Genomic DNA, 20,513 nt, shown 5'->3' with positions numbered 1-20,513 from the left:
GGCAAATTGTATGTAAAGCTTTATAAAACAAATGAATTGCTAAGACCTATTTATCTCTTTTTTCTTTTTAAAAAAGATTTATTAATTAGTTTGTTGGTTACATTAAAATTCCCAAATTCCCCTTTCCATACTATAGAAGGCATCATTTGACAAAAACACACACATGTATGTGTACACATAAATACACACACACACACACACACACATATATAAAACTATGTCTTTGAGACTTTTTTTATCATTTCTTTCTCTGAGTTGGACATTCACAAGTTTTTCTTCAAACATTATTTCTATAGCTATATTTCTTGGTTGTACTCATTTCACTTTTCACAATTTCATGTAGATCTTTCCATTTTTTTAAATTAACCTGCTCATTATTTCTTACAATATAGTAGAATTCCATCACAATCATTGCCACAACTTGTTGAATCATTCCTCAATTGATGGGAATCTCCTCAATTTCCAGTTTTTTGCTACCACAAAGAGAGCTGCTATTAATATTTTAGAGAATACAGGTTCTAAGACCTTATTTCAAACAACATTCATTACTACAGAATTTCAATCCATTTTAGAAGTTAGGATTAGATTTAACCTTTAGTATCACATTTTCCCAAGAAATGGCTACTCTGTTTTAGCAACAATGAAATTTACTCCTGCTTGCAAAAAAACAAAACAAAACAATTCAGGCCAGGGGGGTGAAAAAAAACTTTACAAGTACAAGACAAGGAGAACCTGATTTAAAAGTTAATCTGAGGCTTTAGGGGCTTATTTTTAAGCATTGTATATAAGCCAGGAGTGTGATTTTACTATTAAAAAAAAAAACAAAACAAAACTGTTATGAGTTAACAGAAGATGATATCCAAGAACAGCAACTAGGTGGTACAATGGATAGAGTGCTAGACTGGAAGTCAAGAAGACTCATCTTCCTAAGTTAAAATGTGGCCTTAGATACTTACTTAGCTATTTGACCCTAGGGAAGTCAGTTTAACCCTGTTTGCCATGAGCTGGAGAAGGAAATGATAAATCATTCCAGTATTTTTGCCAAGAAGACCCCAAATGGAGTCACATAGAATTGAACATGACTGAAATAACTGTACAGTAGCAATCCAAGAACAAGAATAGTAGTACTTCTGTCTTCTCCTAGTTAGACCACATCTTAAATATGATCACTTGTATGAATCACATTAAGAACATTTTCAAACTTTAGTGCATCTCCAGGAGTATAATTAGGATGCAAAAGGGACACAAACCATGTTATATGAAGATCATTTGAACAAATTAGGCAGGTGTAATGTTAAGGGGAGATCCTTATCTTGGAGCAAACTTAATAGTTGGGTAATAAAATGCCAGAGTCTGAGAGGACCTAGTTCTTTGTAGTTAAATCCCCATAAACAAGATAGCATGGCATAGAGAAACTATGTGACTTTACTAAGATCATTTAGCCCACAAGCAACATTGTTAGGATCCAAATTCAAGTCCTCTGATTATAAATCTCATTGCTCTAGTAGCTATAGGAGTATAGTATATGTTGGATAGAAGAATTTGTCTTGCTATCTTTGAGGCCAGAGTATATAACTGAACAGTTTTGACTATGATTATTTCATGGATATGGAAGACATTCCAATGTCCCTTGCTTTCATACTCACACTTGTTTTCTTCTATTTGCTTTCTCCTACAGCTCCTGAATATTGGTGTTCAATTGCTTACTTTGAAATGGATGTTCAGGTAGGAGAGACATTTAAAGTTCCTTCAAGCTGCCCAATTGTTACTGTCGATGGATATGTGGACCCATCTGGAGGAGACCGCTTTTGCTTGGGTCAACTCTCCAACGTTCATAGAACTGAAGCCATTGAGAGAGCAAGGTACATTTTAACATGGCAAAAATTAAAGTGACTTCATGGGGCAGAGTAAAATTTGGTCTTGTTTTTTCCAAGGTATACATTCCTACATAGATTATATGAGTTTTCATGTAGAGAGGTAGGTATAACATATCAGGAAAATAACATTTAAATTTTTTTGTGATTATTTCTACAGCTTTAGTTCTGTCTTTAAGTGGATAAATAATTTGAGTTTCTGTAATTTAATTTAGTGGTTTACGTGGTATGAGAAAGACAAAAGAAGCATTAATTAAAATTTCACAACATATTTTGGTGATCATCTACAAAAACATTGGAATTTAATTTTCTTTTCCCTCTTTTAAGGTTGCACATAGGCAAGGGTGTGCAGTTGGAATGTAAAGGTGAAGGCGATGTTTGGGTAAGGTGCCTCAGTGATCATGCAGTGTTTGTGCAGAGTTACTACTTAGACAGAGAGGCTGGGCGAGCACCAGGAGATGCTGTTCATAAGATTTATCCAAGTGCATACATAAAGGTTGGTGTTCTAAATTTGTGAGATTTTTCACTTTTAAAAATTGATTATTATGATAAGAATTTGGGGTAGATGGGAAATGAAATGCTTTCTTTGCTTACTTTTACAAAATGTGGAATTATTAGGAAGTTATACCTAGTAAGTAGACTGAGAACTCATTCTTTGTGGACTTTTGGAGGAGGCAACCATAAACAAATTATTTTAGTGATTGGTTTCCTTTCAGGTAGCAGACTTTTATCAAAAGATTATATTATTATAAAATTGATACTTTAGAGTAACATGAAACTGCTTGTGTATCATAAAAATATTCTAATCCAGTGGAACTTCACAAATTCAAATTATATTCATTTGGAATGTGCAAAAAATTAAGACACTACACGGGGTGGGGGTGGTGCTCACTGAATAAAAAAAGTTAAAATTTTTTCTCTCTGCATATCTTCAGCATCTTGGATGTAATGGGAATCCTGTTTAAAGTTAGTAGCTTTTTAAACCAAGGACTCAAAAAATTGAAAAATCTTTGACTATGTCTTCAGCATTTGGGTCCTGCTATTCTTGTATGTTAAAGGAATTTTCTATTTCATGCATTATTATGCAGTATAGGCCTTTAGTGAATTATCTTATTTAGTGAAGTTTTACTGTTTGTTGATTAAAAGTGATTGAGAAGGACTTCCCTTTTAAATCCTGGCAAATTACTTGAGATACCATATTAACTCAGTTAAACATGCAATTATGTAGAAATGGTTGCTCCCTACAAGCCACACTCTCAGAAGTCTGATTATAAGCTGTCATTCCACTAAAATTTGTGGGTTTACTTAATGATGGACCATTTATTAAGTAATTAAATTTTCTGTATTAAGGTTTGTTTCATTGATATGAACTTCTCGAGTTACCAGAGAAGAAACAGCTTGATTTTATATTTTGGCAAAGGTATACTTTGAATATTCTGGGCAAGGCAATATGTCTAAAGATGAACACTGTAACCGATTACTTTTACAGTAACCCCAAGCTTTTCTTGTTAGTGGTAAACAGATTTTTATGAGACATTTTACTATAATTGCACAGCATAAAGAGAGCACTGTTTGGGACAGCCAACTTACTTAGTGGATAGAGAGCGCTATCTGGTTTGTTAGACATTTTTGAAACTGGCAAAAATATTACTGTACTTCAAGTGTGTGTTCAGTACATTCTTCAGCTTATTAGCCAAAATTAAAAAGTAACTTGTATGTACACAAAATCTAAGTAGTGCCATTTTGTCTGTTCCAAATTTGGGGCAGTAGAAGTAAGGTGTGTGTATAGACAACAGCATCCACATTGCCATATAATTTAAACAAACAAATCTTCACATAGAGGTAGTGTAGTGTAATGGATAGAGAATAGCTTTGAAACCAAGAAGTCCTGAGTTCAGGTGTGACCTCTAACACATACTGACTGCAATCATGGACAAGTCATTTAACCTCATGGTGCTATAGGAAGATTGCAAAGAAGGGGGTATCCTGAATTAAGGGCTAGAGTTAACCATTTAATATCTCTATACCAATAATATCACAGATCTAGGCTTGTTCTGATTAATATTATTATTATTAGTTCCAATATTGCCATTTAACCTTTTAAATCAAGTAATTCAGCAAGTAAATGTACTGTATAATCCTTTCAATATCAAATTAAAAATACATTTTACTACAGATAATGGTATCGTATGGCCTAGGTTTTACCTAAAGCATGAGGTCATAATTTGCTGCCCACTCTCAAATTCCTTCCTTTTCATAACTAATTCTCTGAATACTTAAGCACATAGGGTCTCTTTTAGGAGATGGTGAAAAAGAAGGCCAAGCTTGAAATTAGTTTCAGAATAGGGACTAGAATTCCATTTATTAACATTATGGCTTTGAGTGACACAATGTTTCTGCATTGCTCTCCCGCCCAAATGAAAGGGTTCTTTCTTTCTTTCTTATCCTGGAGTACTTATAGACCCTTTTTTTTTTCTGGCATCATACCTTACTTTGTTATGTATATGCCATGTCTATATCAGTAGGATGTAACTTACCTAAGTGTAGAGATTGTCAAGTTTTTGATATTGTAATAAGTTATTTGTTAATTAGGTAAGCAATTAGAGATTCTTAATAAGTTAGGAATAGATGACTAGAGAGATGGGTTTGAGTGAGCTGGATTTCTTTCAGTAAGAGTGGAATCCTAAGGGAATGATGGGAAATAATTTTCCCAAGGAGCCTTGGGAAAGGACAGTTAACCAAATATCACTTTGGACGGTCCTGATTAAGGAAGGTTGTCTAAAGAGCTTGCTCTGAGAATTTGAGAAGATCTGGTGGTTGATAACTTGGAAACATCCTAATATCAATAGGAGAGAGAAAAGTTGGCAATTGCAGAAGAGTGGTGGTGCAGTTTCTCTGATTCTCCAATAGGTGGCAGGAGAGAGAACTGACTGAGTGAAAGTATCTGAAATTCTTGACAGGCAGGGTTTCATCTGAGCAGAAGTAAGAAATCCAAGTTCTCTCTCACTGTTTATAAAGTTATATATTAGTTTTAGGATAGAAAGATAGCTAGTTTGGGGACTAGATAGACAGTTTTTTTTTTTTTTTTTTTTTTTTTTTTTTTTTTTTTTTTTTTTTTTTATCCTGGGTCTCCATTCTAGGAGCATAGGGCCACAACCAGTAGGCAATGGGTCGCTCAGGGTCACCCAGCTGGGAAGTGTCTGAGCCCGGATTTGAACCTAGGACCTTTCGTCTCTAGGCCTGGCTCTCAATCCACTGAGCTAGCCCAGCTGCCCCTACTTTAGGTTGCAGTTTCTTTAGCAGATGTAGTTTTTACAGGGTGGGGTTGCTAGCCCCACGCCCAACCCTCCTCCTTTTTTCATCCGGGCTAGGGACCGTCCTTGGCCCAGGAGTGGTAAGGGTGGGCAGTAGGGGTCAAGTGACTTGCCCAAGGTCACACAGCTGGAAGTGTCCGAGGCCGGACTTGAACCTAGGACCTCCAGTCTCTAGGCCTGGCTCTCAATCCACTGAGCCACTCAGCTGCCCCCATAGACAGTAAGAGTAGTTAAGTCAGGTTTGAGAAATCAAGCATGAAGAAAGTCTCTTGGGAGACAGATTTGGGTGTAGTTTTTAATTGAGATAAATTTAGATTTAGGGAAATACATTTCCTAAACTTTTCCAATTCAATATCTCCATTTTCCTTTTCCTATCACTGCTTCTATAGAAGTTAATATAATAGAAACCTTTTTCTAGTCAAGTTCTTCGACTACTGGTCCAACCAACTCTCAACCTCCAACTCCCCAACAATTGAATCTTTAATAGTCTATCAATAGACTATAAATAGCTACAAATTAATAATAGATCAAATCCCCAACAACAATATTAAATCCTTAGTGTCTATCCCATTGTCTTGCATATAGTAGGTAGTAAAGAAATACTTAAATCCAGTTAGTTCATATTTTAATTTTTATTTATTTTTTTAAACCCATACCTTCTTCTGATTTAGAATCAATAAGGCAGAAGAGCAATAAGGGCTAGGCATTTGGGGTTAAGTGACTTACCCAGAGTCACACAAATAGGAAGATTTGTACCCAGGTCCTCCTCATTCCAGGCCTGGTTGCTGTATCCATTCTGCTACCTAGCTGCCCCTTAATTTATTTTTTAATTGAAGGTTTTGTTTTTATTTTAGCTTAATGTTCACATTCTGATTTATGAAAGCATTTATCATAAAGATTTAGCACTAGACTGTTTTTGTAATTTTTGGTGGGCAGGGTGAAGAATTTATTACACCATATTACACATACACACAGGTATGTGGCCAAAGATGACTGTACTCCCTTTGGTTTTCCAGTGGCTCAGGGACCCTCCCAGGCCATGGCACCATCTGTCTTTCTCCCTACCTCCTAGTCACAGGCTATGCTGCTACCGCCCTTGACCCAAGAGCCCTGACCCTCAACTGCCTCATTCCCACCTGGGAATAGACAGCTCTGACCCAGCTACTCCCAGCTCTGAATGGGGAAGGAGGGAATATATTTAAATATTCCTCCAGAGCTTAGAGGGAGAAGCCAGAATCCTGGACATTTCTGACCCCAGAGTGAGGAAGAGGAACAAGCGGACCAGTCTATCCTGTAAAAGGGCCTGAGCTTGAAACTATCCATCTCATATGTCCAGAGGATATTGAATCAAGAAGAGACTAAGAATTGGGTGAAGGAGATATTTATTTCAATGTGGGAGCACTGGGGAGAAAAACAACTAATATTAGTCACTGATATTTATAAAGCACTTGATTGTGATAGATATGGTTACTTTTATTCACATCTCATAGTTGACTAGACACATTTCTGAAAAAAGGAAGTTCAAATGAAGTTGTCTGTTAACTCAAAACGTCAGGGAAGTATTTTTGGCCCCAAGCCAACAACCATTTAACATTACTTATTCTAAATTATTTGAAATAAGTGCTAAAAATTATAAGGGGCTGTAGCATTTTAATGATGTCTTTAATAATATGTTCCAATATTTGCAGGTGGAATCCCATTGATATAATGGATCAATCAAAATGCGACAGCAGAGAACTTTTTTCTCAGCATTATAGTTGGGAAGAATTGTTAGGCTTTTGCATTTGATGTCTTTTAATTCACAGATAACTCTTGTAGGAGAAAAACACTGCTGAGATCATTCCATTTGATTATCAACACTCCAGTCACCAAGTTTTATCATAGTAGTGACTTTTTATGCTCTTGCTATCATAGTAGATTTAGCGTAAAACAATCACAACTAGATTTGTTTATGATAGCCTATGAGACCAAGTGTGATTAGCAGGATTGTAAAGTCATCTGTGTTATTTTTATTGTCTCTACCAGGGGTTTTGGATCAAGATATTTTGGTTCTTGAAATTTAATGTTTTACTGCCCCTAATTATGATTGTAATCACATCTTAATTGGGGGAAAAACAAGAAACTGGTTGTTATTAAGAACATTGACAAGTACATTAACAGAAGGTATCTGTTAATGTTTTGTATATTCTAGTGAAGTAGAGGTTTTATTCCAGTACAGATTCTTATGATAATGAAATAATGTATGTACCTTCAACCTGCTTCATTCTGAAACAGATATAAATGTAATTAGAATGAATGTTATACAGTAAGCATGTGAATATATAATTGAAATTTCTGTTTTTTACTTCATTGGTGTTTATCAATGAAAACTTTCTAAAAAAGGTATGTCTTTGAACAGAGATATAAACAGTGGTGGGAAAGTTATTTTGCACCTTTGGGAGGATAAAAAGTGCACATGTGTACACACCCACAGCCATAAAGTCAAATAAGAAAAGGGCACTTTGTCTAATTTTCTTTGATTCATACTTAATGTATTAACCATAAAGAAAATGGGTTTTGTATATTTGATACTATGAAGTTAGTCAACCAGGAACCTACCCATCACAAATATGGAATTTAATTTCATGAAGTGGAGTCAGGATTTATTTAATTTCCATTTCACAAATTATTAGTGATTTAGAACACTTTTTCATGTAGCTATTTATTGATAGCTTGGATTTCTTCCCTTGAAAATTGCCTGTGTCTATTCTTTGACTTATCAGTTGGAGAATGGCTCTGATAAATTTGAATTAGTTACTTCTTGAAAATCATTTGAATCATTTGTTATTATTTGAATCATTTCTTCTTAGAAATGAAATAATTTGGAGATAAATTCGCTGCAAAGATGTTTGGGTTTGTTTTTTTTTTTTTACCATTTAACTGTTAACTTAGCTGAATTGGCTTTGTTCATGCTATAATTTTCTGTAATCCTAACCATCCATTTTTATCATTGTGATTCTTGCTGTCCCTTGTGTAGTCATGAACTCTTCCTCTATCCATAGATCTAAGATAATTTCTTCTTAAATATCTTAAGTTGATTATAATATATGATCTTTTATATCTATGTCATGCATTCATTTGGTGCTTACTTTGGTATATATAGTATTAGATTTTGGTTTAAACCTAATTTCTACTGGACTTATTTTTATCTAGTCTTTCTAAGCAGTTTTGGTCAAATAATGTGCTCTTTCTCCCCCCACCTCCTTTCTTTTTATGGTTTGTCTTATTTGCATTAGAATATAATCTCCATGATGACAGGACTGGCTTTTTGTTTATATTTGTATTCCCAGTGCTTTCATGGTACATAGCACATGATAAATGCTTAATAAATGGCTTGTTGACAGTTTGAACTCTTTTCTTTTTAAATGTTTGCAGAATTTTTTCTTTGCCCTGGCAGCTCTGGATTTTGGCTTTGATGTTCTCTAAGAATATTCATTTTGAGATTGTTTTAGGAAAGTAATCAGTGGGTCTTTAAAGAAATTCCATTTTTTACAGTTAGTTAACATTTATTTTCTTTCCCCTTGGCAAGGAGGGAAAAAATCCTTGTTAACATATATGCAGAATAAAGTAAAAACAAATTCCATTGTTGCCCATGTCCAAAAATGTGTCTTACTCTGTATATTTTCTCCATCTCCTTTTTTGTTAACACGTGTGTAACATTGTTCATCATCAGTACTTGAGAACTGTGGTTGATTGTTGTTTTGATTGTTAGATTCTTTCTATTTTCACTTTTTTTTCCTTGTTCAAATAGGTCTGGATAGTTTTCTCCATGATTTCCTAAAGTATAATATCCAGATTGGTTTCTTTTGTTGTTGTCATGGCTTTCATGTATTTCATTGGCGATCTCCTTGATCTGTTTTCCAGGCCAATAATTTTTTATAAGAAATATCTTATATTTCCCCTTTTTTTCAAACTTTTGATTTTTATATTTCCTATTGTTCCTATGTTCTGTTTGGTCTGTTCTAATTTTCAAGGCATCTGTTTCTTGGGAAAGATTTTGTTTATACTTTTTAGTTGAATAAATGAATAAAGCATTTATTAAGTACTTAGTATGTGTATGGATTTACAAGTAAAAAATTTAAGATAGTTCCTAATATTAAAGAGCTCGCATTTTAATGGAGGAGACAACACATGAGTGATTTAAAATGCAAGTCAGATGGAAAGGTCCTATGATGCTTAGGGAATAGTACCAAAACAGGTGGTAGCTCATCATCTTTAATATTTTCACTGAGAAAATCTTATCAGTTACTGAGTTTCAACTGTTTGACAGTGCCACAAACTTTCCTTTCTGATTTCAGTAACTGTAGCATAGCCCCTGCAGGAGCAGTTTCCTAACTACATCTCCATAGGGGTGGCTTTCCAGGATGATGTCAGAGGGCACTGAGCTGGAAGCATTGTCATTCCCAGAACTTTTAGGTTCAGGATCCTGGCCTCTCAATCATGGTTTGAGGGGAGATGGTGATTGAGGTGGTAGATGGTAGTTTAACTTGACTGGCATGTGCTTTTTGTACTAACCTGTTAATTCTTCAAAGTTTTTACTCCATATCTGTCATTTCCTTTCCAATATTTCCTTTAGCACACTCATTTCATTTATATCTTTTTTTAAAACTCTTGATTCATTTCTTATAAGGTAAACTCAAAATCCTATAAGTCCATTTTTTATTCTTTGAGGCTTTGCTTGTAGGTGTTGGGAGTTATTTTTCTCTTCTAAGTTTTTGTCTTTGAAATCCCTAGAACTATGTAATAGCTCTTTATTTTGGGAATCTTTCAAAACATTTTTTTATGTGCTCATTTTTCCAGTATTACCTTCCAGATTGGAAATTTGTGTTAGGGTTATGGTCTGCATAAACTACTGGTATATGGTATTTGTTTGTATTACTTGGAGTCTTGTTGTTACATTCTCTCTGTATTGAGTGCTACCTTTTGTAAGGGTCACAAGGGCAGCTTTAATCAGGGAGCTGTAAACTCTCAGTGATCCCTAAGTGGCCCAATGTTGGTTCTGTCTGATTCCTGCTTATCTAATCTTTATAGGCTCCCAGTCTCTGTTTGGGTCTGTGCAACATAACTGCACCCTTGCCTTTGAGTAGAGCTTCAGTAGACAGTTACTGGCCATAGCCTTGGTCACTATCTGGAAGCCTCTCCAGGTTCAGACAAACAACTGTCAGAGCCTGAGATGCTAAATCTACTCTACCTCTTAGAGGACAAAAAGGGTTCAGCCCTGCTGGCCTCTTCTTGCTCTGGTCCTCAGGAGGCAGAATCTGTGTTACTCCTCAGTGTCAGAGAGAGCCCAAGGATTAGATCTGAGATACCTCTTTGAGTCAGTTATCCATCTCCAGACCTGCTCCACAGTTCCTTCTCTGGTCACCTGCCTTTATGGTCTTAGGCTGGAAAAATGGCCCGTTGTGGTTTCTCCTTCAGTTTCTTGATGGCAGTTTACTTGGACTGATGCTTATCTTTGTGGGAATAGTTGTGGAGAAAGCTGGGCTATTCTACTTCTTTCTCCTTTGCTTTCTTTCTGGTTTTCCTGAGTATTTTTTCTAATCCAACAAGAGGAATGATGAGCAAAAGGAAATACCTCCCCCTCAGTGCTCTTTAGTGTGAACACACCCAGGAGAAAACAGATCAGGCAATTGGAGCTAACTTGTGGGCCCCCCCCCCCAATTTAATTTTCTGCTGTTTCATTGACCTGCAATCAACTTTACATTTTAGGGGAAATAGGGAGGCAAGAAAGGGATTGCCACTGAATAAGTTAGGGGACTGGCTTACAGAGGCCAGGGACAGATATTGGTACTTAGTATGTAGAGATGTAAGACAGACACATTGGCTGGCAACTGGGTAAATCTTACAGTATATATATATAAGGGTTACCACTTTTCCTAAGTAAATTTTTACACTTTTCAAAATAAAAACAAATTCACAAATTTAAGGTGTTTGTAATAAGGTTATATTAGCTTTGATCTATAGGACTTTTCTTCCTATTTTCAGTAATGCAGAATTTATACTTTTTAAAAGGTATTTGATTTACGCCAGTGCCATCGTCAGATGCAACAACAGGCTGCCACTGCACAAGCTGCAGCAGCTGCCCAGGCCGCAGCAGTAGCAGGAAATATCCCTGGACCAGGATCAGTAGGTGGAATAGCCCCTGCTATCAGTAAGTATCCTTTTGATTTGCTCTTTTAAAAAAAAAAAAAAAGGCTAATGCTCAGTATTCTGTCTTCATAAACTCAGTCTGTAAATTAAGTGATGAGTACTTCTTTTATTGGGATTATAGTATTTAACTGAAAGTAACACAAATTTATTACAAATCTCTTATATGGTAACTGAACTTTTCCTTAATTTCAAGAGGAGAGTGGGGTCAAAAAGGTAAAGGTTACTGTGCTATCACATTGACCCTTTTTTTTACTCCCTCCTTCCGGGTGGGCTGCAACTTTTTACTTTAGCAGGAAAGCGGAACCTGATTTCAGAATTGGGCACCTCTCAGGGTTTTTTCATTGTTAAGTTATTCTAAGCATGGAGATAAAACTGAGTGAGGGTGGTATTTGATAACGTGTAGAACTTTTTTTTAATTTTAGGGTAAAATTGAACTGTGTGCCAGGTTTCACACTGATGGGGAATTTTTTACTGCAGAGTTAAACTGCTGACTATAGACTTTTATGATGGAAACACGTGGCACCATCTTCCACGTCTGAAGGCATAACTAGTGATTCATTCAACCCCTGTTCTTAACCTCTTCAGTGTGGTAAGCAAATCACACTGGCTAAGAAAACTGCAGTGGCCCTGCAGGTTTCTCTACAGTACATGCAAATTCTTCCCATTAGTTTCATTGTTATATTGATGGGCTCCGATTGACTATGTATGTTCTGACTTGAAAATGAGATGTAGAATAATAATCTCCATTGTAGTTTTAGGAGTTTAAAATTCAGTGTCAGCTAGCATTTAATTTTTAATTATGACAGTTGGCTTTTTTAATTCCTCTGGCATCAAAACCATCAATGTAATTGTTGATGACATAAAATATTTTCACTAAAGATCTCAGAATTGTTACCAGCATCTTCATTCTCATCCCAACACCCCCCCATTAAATGACATAGTAGTAACACTTTGTCTACTTTGTTTACTGGGGAATTGAGGCATAGAGGTTATCTTGGGTCAAAGAAATCCTAGTGGAATCAGAAATAGAAACAATCTCTTTACTTCTCATGTTTTATTTCAAACTAGGCTGTGTTCTGATCGATGTAGATGCTAAGGTTCTTGTAACCTACCCATTTTCTATGTACTATGGCCTAATAAACGTGAATTGTCTCCCGTACCTTTACTTCCACTTCTAAAGACAGAGTTAGTTGGAGTGTTTCTAGAGTGTGGTCATTTGATATTTTATATTGGTAGGCACTAGAAGCACTTGTGAGCAGCAAACCACCTCAGCCCAAAGTGTATTCAGACTCTTTTTGTCAAGTCAAGGTCTCCAGTTGTTTCTTGGCACTTTGGCAAAGAGATTGTATGCTGAAGAAAAACTGATCATTTTGCTTAACTTGGAATATGGGGAGGTGGGGGGATAGCAACCTGTCTGTGACATACTCCATTCTCTCCTTTTAGGTCTGTCAGCTGCTGCTGGGATTGGCGTGGATGACCTGCGCCGCCTTTGCATACTCAGGATGAGTTTTGTAAAAGGTTGGGGCCCTGATTACCCGAGGCAGAGCATCAAAGAAACACCATGCTGGATTGAGATTCATTTACACCGTGCCCTCCAACTCCTAGATGAAGTACTTCATACCATGCCTATCGCAGACCCACAGCCATTAGACTGAAGTCTCTCTGCTGTGGCTGTGTGTCAGGATGGTGGACTGTAAAATACAATCCTGTTTATAACCTGAAGATATATTTTACTTTTGTTCTGCTTAATCTTTTCATAAAAGGTTGGAAAATGTGTTTGCTGCCTTGCTCCTAGCAGACGGAAACTGGATTTAATACGTTTTCCCCCATTTAGAAATTGGTTTTCAGGTATGAGACGTGACTCAGCGTGAAATGGGGAAAACATATCCAGATGAAGTCCTCACTAGCTATATATGAAGGAATCATTCCAGTGCTGAAAAATGTAACCGTTAGCCTTTTGTGTGCAAAAACCTATATAATCTATAGATGTTATTCTGCAGAATAAATCCAACATTGCTAATGTTTAAATGCAGAGAAAGTTCTTGAAGATCATTTCACCTCTATCTCATACTGTATGTGAGTGGTTACTGTTAAGCATATATCTTAAAAATACTGTACCATGTAGGTGAGTTAATATTATTAAGAGCAACTCAACTCTGCATTTAAGGAGGTTCAGTCACAAAAATTTCGTGTAACCTCTTCCCACAATAATTTCTTTGAATCTTGAACAAGTGAAGACAAAATCTTAATTCATATTGTAACTTGCAGCTTCAATTTTACATTTGCTAAGGCTAATATGTATGTACGTGTTTGAAAATTCCTTATTGCTAGGCAGAAAAAAAACTCGTTTTAAATTACATTTTGCTCCCTGTCTGATAACTGTGATTGAGAAGAGGTATTTCTCTGCCCTGTTGAAGAATAGTAGTTTTATCTTTCTAAATTTCTGGGCATTGGGTCTGGTTACTAAAAGGCCTGGGACAGGAATTGCTTTCCTTCATTAATTCATAGGGAAAACTTTTGTATATTTTAAAACACTAAAAGGAGTATTATCACTCCACTTAACTATCACACTGTTCTGCAACGCTGATGATACTTAAACTAAATAATGAATAACTAGTATTTTGGAAACGGCTAAAATCCGTATTAAATACCGTGCAGAATAACGGAAACATTACAATTGTTCATAATGGGTAGTTTAACTATTTTTGTACTTGATTTGATGTGTGATTTTTCGTATACAGTTTAAATCATGTATGTTATGACATTGTTTGAAATTCAGTTTTTGTATCTTGGGGCAAGACTGCAAACTTGTTTTTTATACCTTTTGGTTATTCTAAGCCCTATGCCATCAATGCCCATATCAATTGGCAATGACTTTGTATAAAGAATTTAAGTAGGAAAAAATTGCAATTGTATTGACTGTACAACAGACACAATATGTATGCTTTTTATCTAGCTAGTAGTACAAATAAAACTGAAAATCTCAGTATACAAAATTGAATCTAGGTTTGCTTTTTAAAACAAAACAAAACATTTTTGCACTTGAGTCCATTAACTCAATGATAAATCATTTTTCTACTAAATGACAGGCAACAGTACAGTAGTAACTAGCAACCATGGTTGTTAACACTTTATGCAAGACTTCTTCACTGTTCATTATGTCTAATGTGTAGAAGCTCAAGATCTTCTGTGAACTTTTTTGCAGTAGCAGAAATAGGCCTGGTTGTCTACAAGATAAATAATGTGAAATAAAATATAGTATCACTCACAGATTTCAGTAGGTCCATTTGTTTTACTTTTTGTTTGAATAGCCCCTACAAACTTAGCAGACAAAAAGCAGGCTATAAGCAGATTGTTTCTGATTATCTTAAAAACCTCAGAAGGGTGTAGAATGCTTCTCTCTATAGAAACCACTTTATATGTCAACATCTCTTCCTTAAGGCTTATCTTTTTTCTCTGGACTTCTTGTTACAAACAACATACTGATAAGCTTGTGAGTGTTAATATAAACCTGTGAGCTACACACCATACAAATGAAAATACAATAGACTTATAGTACGATTCAATAAGCAGTTTCTGTGTACATGGTATTTTAAAAAGTCACAGTGTTGAAAGCTCTCTTTCTAAGGGTGTTTTAAGAACCTTCTGTTAAGGGGTGGATGATGCTACTTTTAGGTTCTTTATGCCTACGTAGATTTAGTGCCTATTACTAATTTGTCAAAGATTCTCAAGTCCCATCTTACTGTAGTTTTAAGAATTAAAAATCTAGAAACATGATTTTTCAAATAACTTTGGAAAGTAGATAGTCTTTGCCTAGGGCTTTTTCTATGTGACCTTTTTATCTACTGCCTTAATTTCTACTTCTTGGGCTTTCCTAATTATTTTTGAGAGTAGTGGAGGTAGAACAAGTCTCCTAGACCTGTAATTTCTTTATTGTGGGAAACTTGTCATTGACAGATTATTAGAACATCTCGTTATCTCATTTGCAGGCTGTAGACTCCTTAAATGTAGGGACTGCTTTTCCCTTTTGTCATCCCTGACCCATAGCACATCCTTGGCACATAGTAGGTACTTGATAAATGTTTGCCAAGCCTAAATCAGTTTCACTCTTTCCTGGAGGCAAGGGTTAACTTTATCAATAGATCTGCCATATGTTTGCCAACTTTAGATGGCAGATTTGTTTTCAGGTGTTGTTTTTTTTAAATAAATCAAGGAGTTTAGAGAATAGTTAACTTAACATGTTGTGGCCAATTTTTATGGAAGCAATAAAAGGAAACATCCATTATAGTCCTTTTTAAAGTTAAGGAACATTTTTTGGTGGTCTAAAATGCACCAGGCAATACTCAGGGCTGAGAAAACCAGTGTTTTTCTTTTGTCTTTTCCTTCCTCTTAAAATGTAGTTTGAAAGATTACAGGTATTAGACTCTGACTTTTCTCATGGCTTTATTCATTGTTTTCTGCCAGTGAAAGTATGTATGTCTGTTCTTCCAAGATGGTATTGATTAAAAAAAAAAAACAAACAACTAAAGCAACAGCTTATGTCACTTAGAACATATCTAGTGATACCTAGACTTGTTGCTGATTTTTCATAATTCAGTACTTAAAGGATCTGTTTTCATCAGTGTGTTTCCTGCCCTCATGTAGTTGAAGCCCCACTATGCCTTAGTGTGGATTTTCCTGGCCAAAAAAAGCCATGATCTGGTAGAAAATCAGGTGGTGATAAGATATCCCAAATTTCATTTAGGCTGCTACTTCTTGGGCAGAACGTTTGATCTGGAGTGGGGTTGGTATGTCCTTCCTGGCAGGGCCTGTATTCCCTTGATATAGCCTTAAAGAATCCAGGGTTAAAGCAAGGCCCTGACAAGAAGGATTTAGTGGAAGATATTCTGTGGTTTTTTGGAAGCACTACATTAAAAACCATTTAGAAAGGAAATGTTTTTGAAGTATATGTAGTAAGCATTTTCCTAGCTCCTTAAATGGAAGATGTGCAACATAATTTAACTGTGTCTTATTGGCTCAGGGTTAGCATTATGAATGTCCATTGTTACATAGGACTGGAATAGAGTGATACTCTCATGAGTATGTGATACCATTTGCTCTCATACTATAAAATATGCTGGGATTTCTGAGATTTTATGCCTATTTTTATAGTTTTTTTTCCGTCTGGCTTTCAGTATGTTTCTAGTTTCAAAAGTTGTGGGTTTAGAAATCACAGTGTACCTGCCTGTTTGCAAAGTACAGTAGAAGCAGGCCTGAATGTCTTGAAAGGGCTATTTAAACAAATTGCATAGAATTTGTGACTCAGAGACTGACTTTATTATTTTTTCAGCCTCTCACTCGTGTTCTAAATAGGAAGGAAGGAAACAAGCACTTACTAATATGTGCCAAGCACTATGTAAAGCGTTTTATGCAAACATTACCTTACTTGATCCTCAAAACAACTCCAGGGAGTAGGTTCTATTATTATCCTCACTTTACAGTTGAGGAAACTGAGGCAGATGGGTTAACTGCTATGTGAACTGAGTTTTATATAGCTAGTAAGTGTGTGAGACCAGATTGGCACTCTGATCTTCCCAACTCAAAGCCTAGCATTCTATTCTCTGTATCACCGGTACTGCCTCTAGGTTTCCAGATAGTGATTTCCTGAGAAAAGAGATGTTACTGTACTTGCTTCATTTTTTTCTCCACATGATGTTTTGGGAAGGAAAATGGACCTTTTCTTCTGAGGGGACAGGAGTCTTTATATCCCTGGTGCCCATCACTGAGCCTGAGTGTTTGTTGGATTGGACTTGAGAAATTAGGCCTTGGTTTTAATGATCCAAGCTTCTTCCTGAAACAAGGACCTTCCCTTTCGTGTGCCAAAAATGCTATGTGATAGCAATTATGGGGTGCTACAGTGTCCAGAAATCAAAATTGAGAGGGGCATGGTGGGCATAAGCAAGATTCAGTACATTGACCATGAAGAAATCCATCAAAGTACAGAAAAAATGTCTGAGGAACCTTGCTACTTGAAGTATTTTAAGGAGGTATTGCTTAGAGAACACTCTGATAAGAAACTGGTCCCAGCTAAGGACTGTCCCTGTCTTTTCCTCTCTGTTGGCCCAAATATGTGCTAGCACATCCTGATGCCTCTTCTCTTCTCCATCCCCAGATAGTAACATTGGGTCCTTCCAGGAAAAGAAGACCAGTGATAATGTGCTATTTTGTGGGGAGACATTAGCATGTGCCAAGGCACACTGAAATGCATTCCTATGGTGAGATGTAAGACCAACCAATGAAATGCCAGCACTTCAGTCATTTCACTTATGAATTCCTCTCTCCTTTGCTCAGCTCCAGTTTTGGTATTTAGCTTGAATTTCTTAGAGGCAGTAGAAAGAGCCAGGGGAATGGGAATGGGGAGAATACAAGAAAAACAGATTAGATCCATTAGTAACCGTGAGGCAAGGGCAAATCATTTTCCCTCTCTGAGTCTCAGTTTCCTTATCTGTCAAAGGGGCTTTGTCTCAGCTAAAATTCCTTCCCAGCTCTAACTCATGGTCCTCCCTTAGGGTTTTTCTAGTTTTTCATTCATACTCTACTGTTTTTGATTATTTCCCTAGCATTCAAAGGTGATTAGTTTCACCATTTCTCTACCTGTCCATCAGTAAGCATTCATTAAGTGCCTTCTGTATGCCAGGCACTCTGCTAGGTGCTAGGAGTACAGAGAAAGGCCCAAAATAGTCCCTAACCTCAAGGAGTTCACACACAGGCTAAAGGGGAAGACAGTGTGAAACTTTGCCATGTCTGTCCTTAAGGCTTCACTTCAACACCGTGCCTGACACAATGGAGAATGTGGGCATATAGCCTGTCTTTGCTCCACTGCATTTTAAAAATTGGGGGATTGTTCTATCACCCTGAGGAAGAGGGCAGTCCTTAATCTTTTTTGAAGCACTACATTCTCTCTTGTTGGTTTTATGTCACTTTCCCCGAAAATTGTTCAAAGACAGTTTTTTTTTTTAGTAAAATCCTACTAAAAATTAATTTTTCAGTTACCTGTAGAAACAATTTTTTTTAAACCCTTAACTTCTGTGTATTGACTTATAGGTGGAAGAGTGGTAAGGGTAGGCAATGGGGGTCAAGTGATTTGCCCAGGGTCACACAGCTGGGAAGTGTCTGAGGCCGGATTTGAACCTAGGACCTCCCGTCTCTAGGCCTGGCTCTCAATCCACTGAGCTATGTAGAAACAATTTTTGACAATTGTTTTCTGACATCTTAGAATTCATATTTTCTCCTTTCTGTCCTTCCCCACCTCCAGGTGGTAGATAGTCTGATAAAGGTTATACTAGTGCTTTTAAGCACTACATGTTTCCTATTTGCTCATGTTATCACATACAGTAAAAAACTCAGAAAGGAAGATGCGACAGTGACTTTAATGAATTAAGGCACATTAAAGCTCATTGTGTTTTTTTTTAAAACCCTTAACTTCTGTGTATTGGCTCCTGGGTGGAAGAGTGGTAGGGTGGGCAATGGGGGTCAAGTGACTTGCCCAGGGTCACACAGTTGGGAAGTGTCTGAGGCCAGATTTGAACGTAGGACCTCCCATCTCTAGGCTGCTCATTGTGTTTTAAGATTTTTGATGCTGGTGACATCTATTTTTTGGTTGTTGTTTTGTGTTTAATCTTGACTTTTCCTTTCTGTTCAAAATTTTTGTAAAACTTGATTCCCCATTTCTTTCCTTTATCTTTCCCATAACCCATCTTAGTCTAGCTTAGAATAGTAATAGAATAAGAATAGGAGCTAAGAAACCTTTTTCTTGTTTTGCAATGCTTAAGATAGGAATAAGAGGATAGCTCAGTTTAGTCCTAGTGTAAGTGTAGAATTCCTTGAGACTTTGTAAATCCCCGTCACTTTGCTCTTTATTCAAGCTAACTTGTTGTTTTAAACTAGGAATAAAGAGAGGAGCTTGAGATTTTGATGACTCCAACCAAGATTGCAAAGCTTCTGGAGGCAAGCTATTACAGATTCTTGGATGGTCCCTAAGCTTCTCTTCTGTGGTGGAATGAGAAAGCAGACCCCTTTTATAGTCATCCTCAGTTGTCCCATAAATCTCTTTGCGCATTTGCATTATGTCCTCCTATTCTTGGTCTTCTGCCACAGAAATATCATTGTATTCTGTGCAGCTTGCTAGAGATATATGCTCTCTTGTGCCCAGTCTTTGAGAATCATCTACTACACCCAGATTAGTAATACACACATCCATGTCATTGCCATTAGTCAGTTCTGATCTTGAAGTCTCAGTTCATAAGGACTTCGGAATCGCACCCTGAGCCAAGGATTTCTCCATTTGATCAAGAGATGGAGACTGGCTGTACCTCTTGCATGCATGATTGCAGCATTGACTGTCATGCTTGGTGCCTTCAACCTTTCTTGAATTGTTGGAACATTTTGAGTTATAGAAAGTTCTTTTGCCATTCCTATCTCTCTGGCTGGAGTTGTTATTAGCCCTGCCAAAGTCTATATGTTGCTTATATCTACATGTTCATACTATGTGACCTGTCTTGCCACACAGGTAACACTTTGGAGAATAGGTTTGGGGCTTGGAGACACTGGCAGGCTGCCTGAATTGACTACACCCCCTGCTGGCCTGGAGGGCGAAGTTCTTAATTTCTTCAATTTCTTTCTCCTTCCTAGCCTGTTTTAGTTGTCTCTTGAGGTCAGCTATCACTGAGTCCTTTTCTGAATCCGACTGTCTGGCTGTCCTGACTTCCTTTTGTTTTGAATATATGCTGCCTGATGTCTTCTAGTGGTAATGATTCCCACTGAGGACAGTTCTGTCTGAAATAGTTCTGGACCAGCAGTGAAGCACCTTTTATGAACTGCCTCCTGATATGATCAATGGTCTCTGGGGCATGCATATCTCTGAGGCCTAAGTTGGCTGCCTCAGTTACCCTGGTGAGGAAGCTGCTAGGGTGTTCTTCCTCCTCCTGCCTCAGTTTCTCAAATTTCTGCCAGGAATTTGGTCTTTTGGCATGTAGCCGCATTGCCTCAAGTAAATCCATCCTGCATTAGACCAGATATCTCATATTAGTGTGTGATGTTAACTCTAGGTCATGGTGGACTGTGGGCCATGCAGTGAGATTGGGGTTCGAGCGAGTCT

General features: G+C 36.9%; 1 protein-coding gene across 1 annotated transcript in view; it reads left to right on the top strand.

Annotated features, from left to right (window-relative positions):
• SMAD4 (SMAD family member 4) overlaps positions 1 to 14,363 on the top strand; it is a 60,245-nt gene extending 45,882 nt beyond the window's left edge. The window contains exons 9-12 of the mRNA XM_044664696.1: positions 1,679 to 1,862; positions 2,202 to 2,370; positions 11,240 to 11,378; positions 12,821 to 14,363. Of these exons, the coding sequence (XP_044520631.1) occupies positions 1,679 to 1,862; positions 2,202 to 2,370; positions 11,240 to 11,378; positions 12,821 to 13,032 (704 nt within the window). The 3' untranslated portion in view covers positions 13,033 to 14,363. The remainder of the gene's footprint in view (positions 1 to 1,678; positions 1,863 to 2,201; positions 2,371 to 11,239; positions 11,379 to 12,820) is intronic.
• Positions 14,364 to 20,513: the final 6,150 nt, after the last annotated feature.

Source organism: Gracilinanus agilis, chromosome 1 (genome assembly GCF_016433145.1).
Source record: "Gracilinanus agilis isolate LMUSP501 chromosome 1, AgileGrace, whole genome shotgun sequence".
NCBI classification, from domain to species: Eukaryota; Metazoa; Chordata; class Mammalia; order Didelphimorphia; family Didelphidae; genus Gracilinanus; species Gracilinanus agilis.
This window is presented reverse-complemented; position numbering and strand designations above follow the sequence as displayed.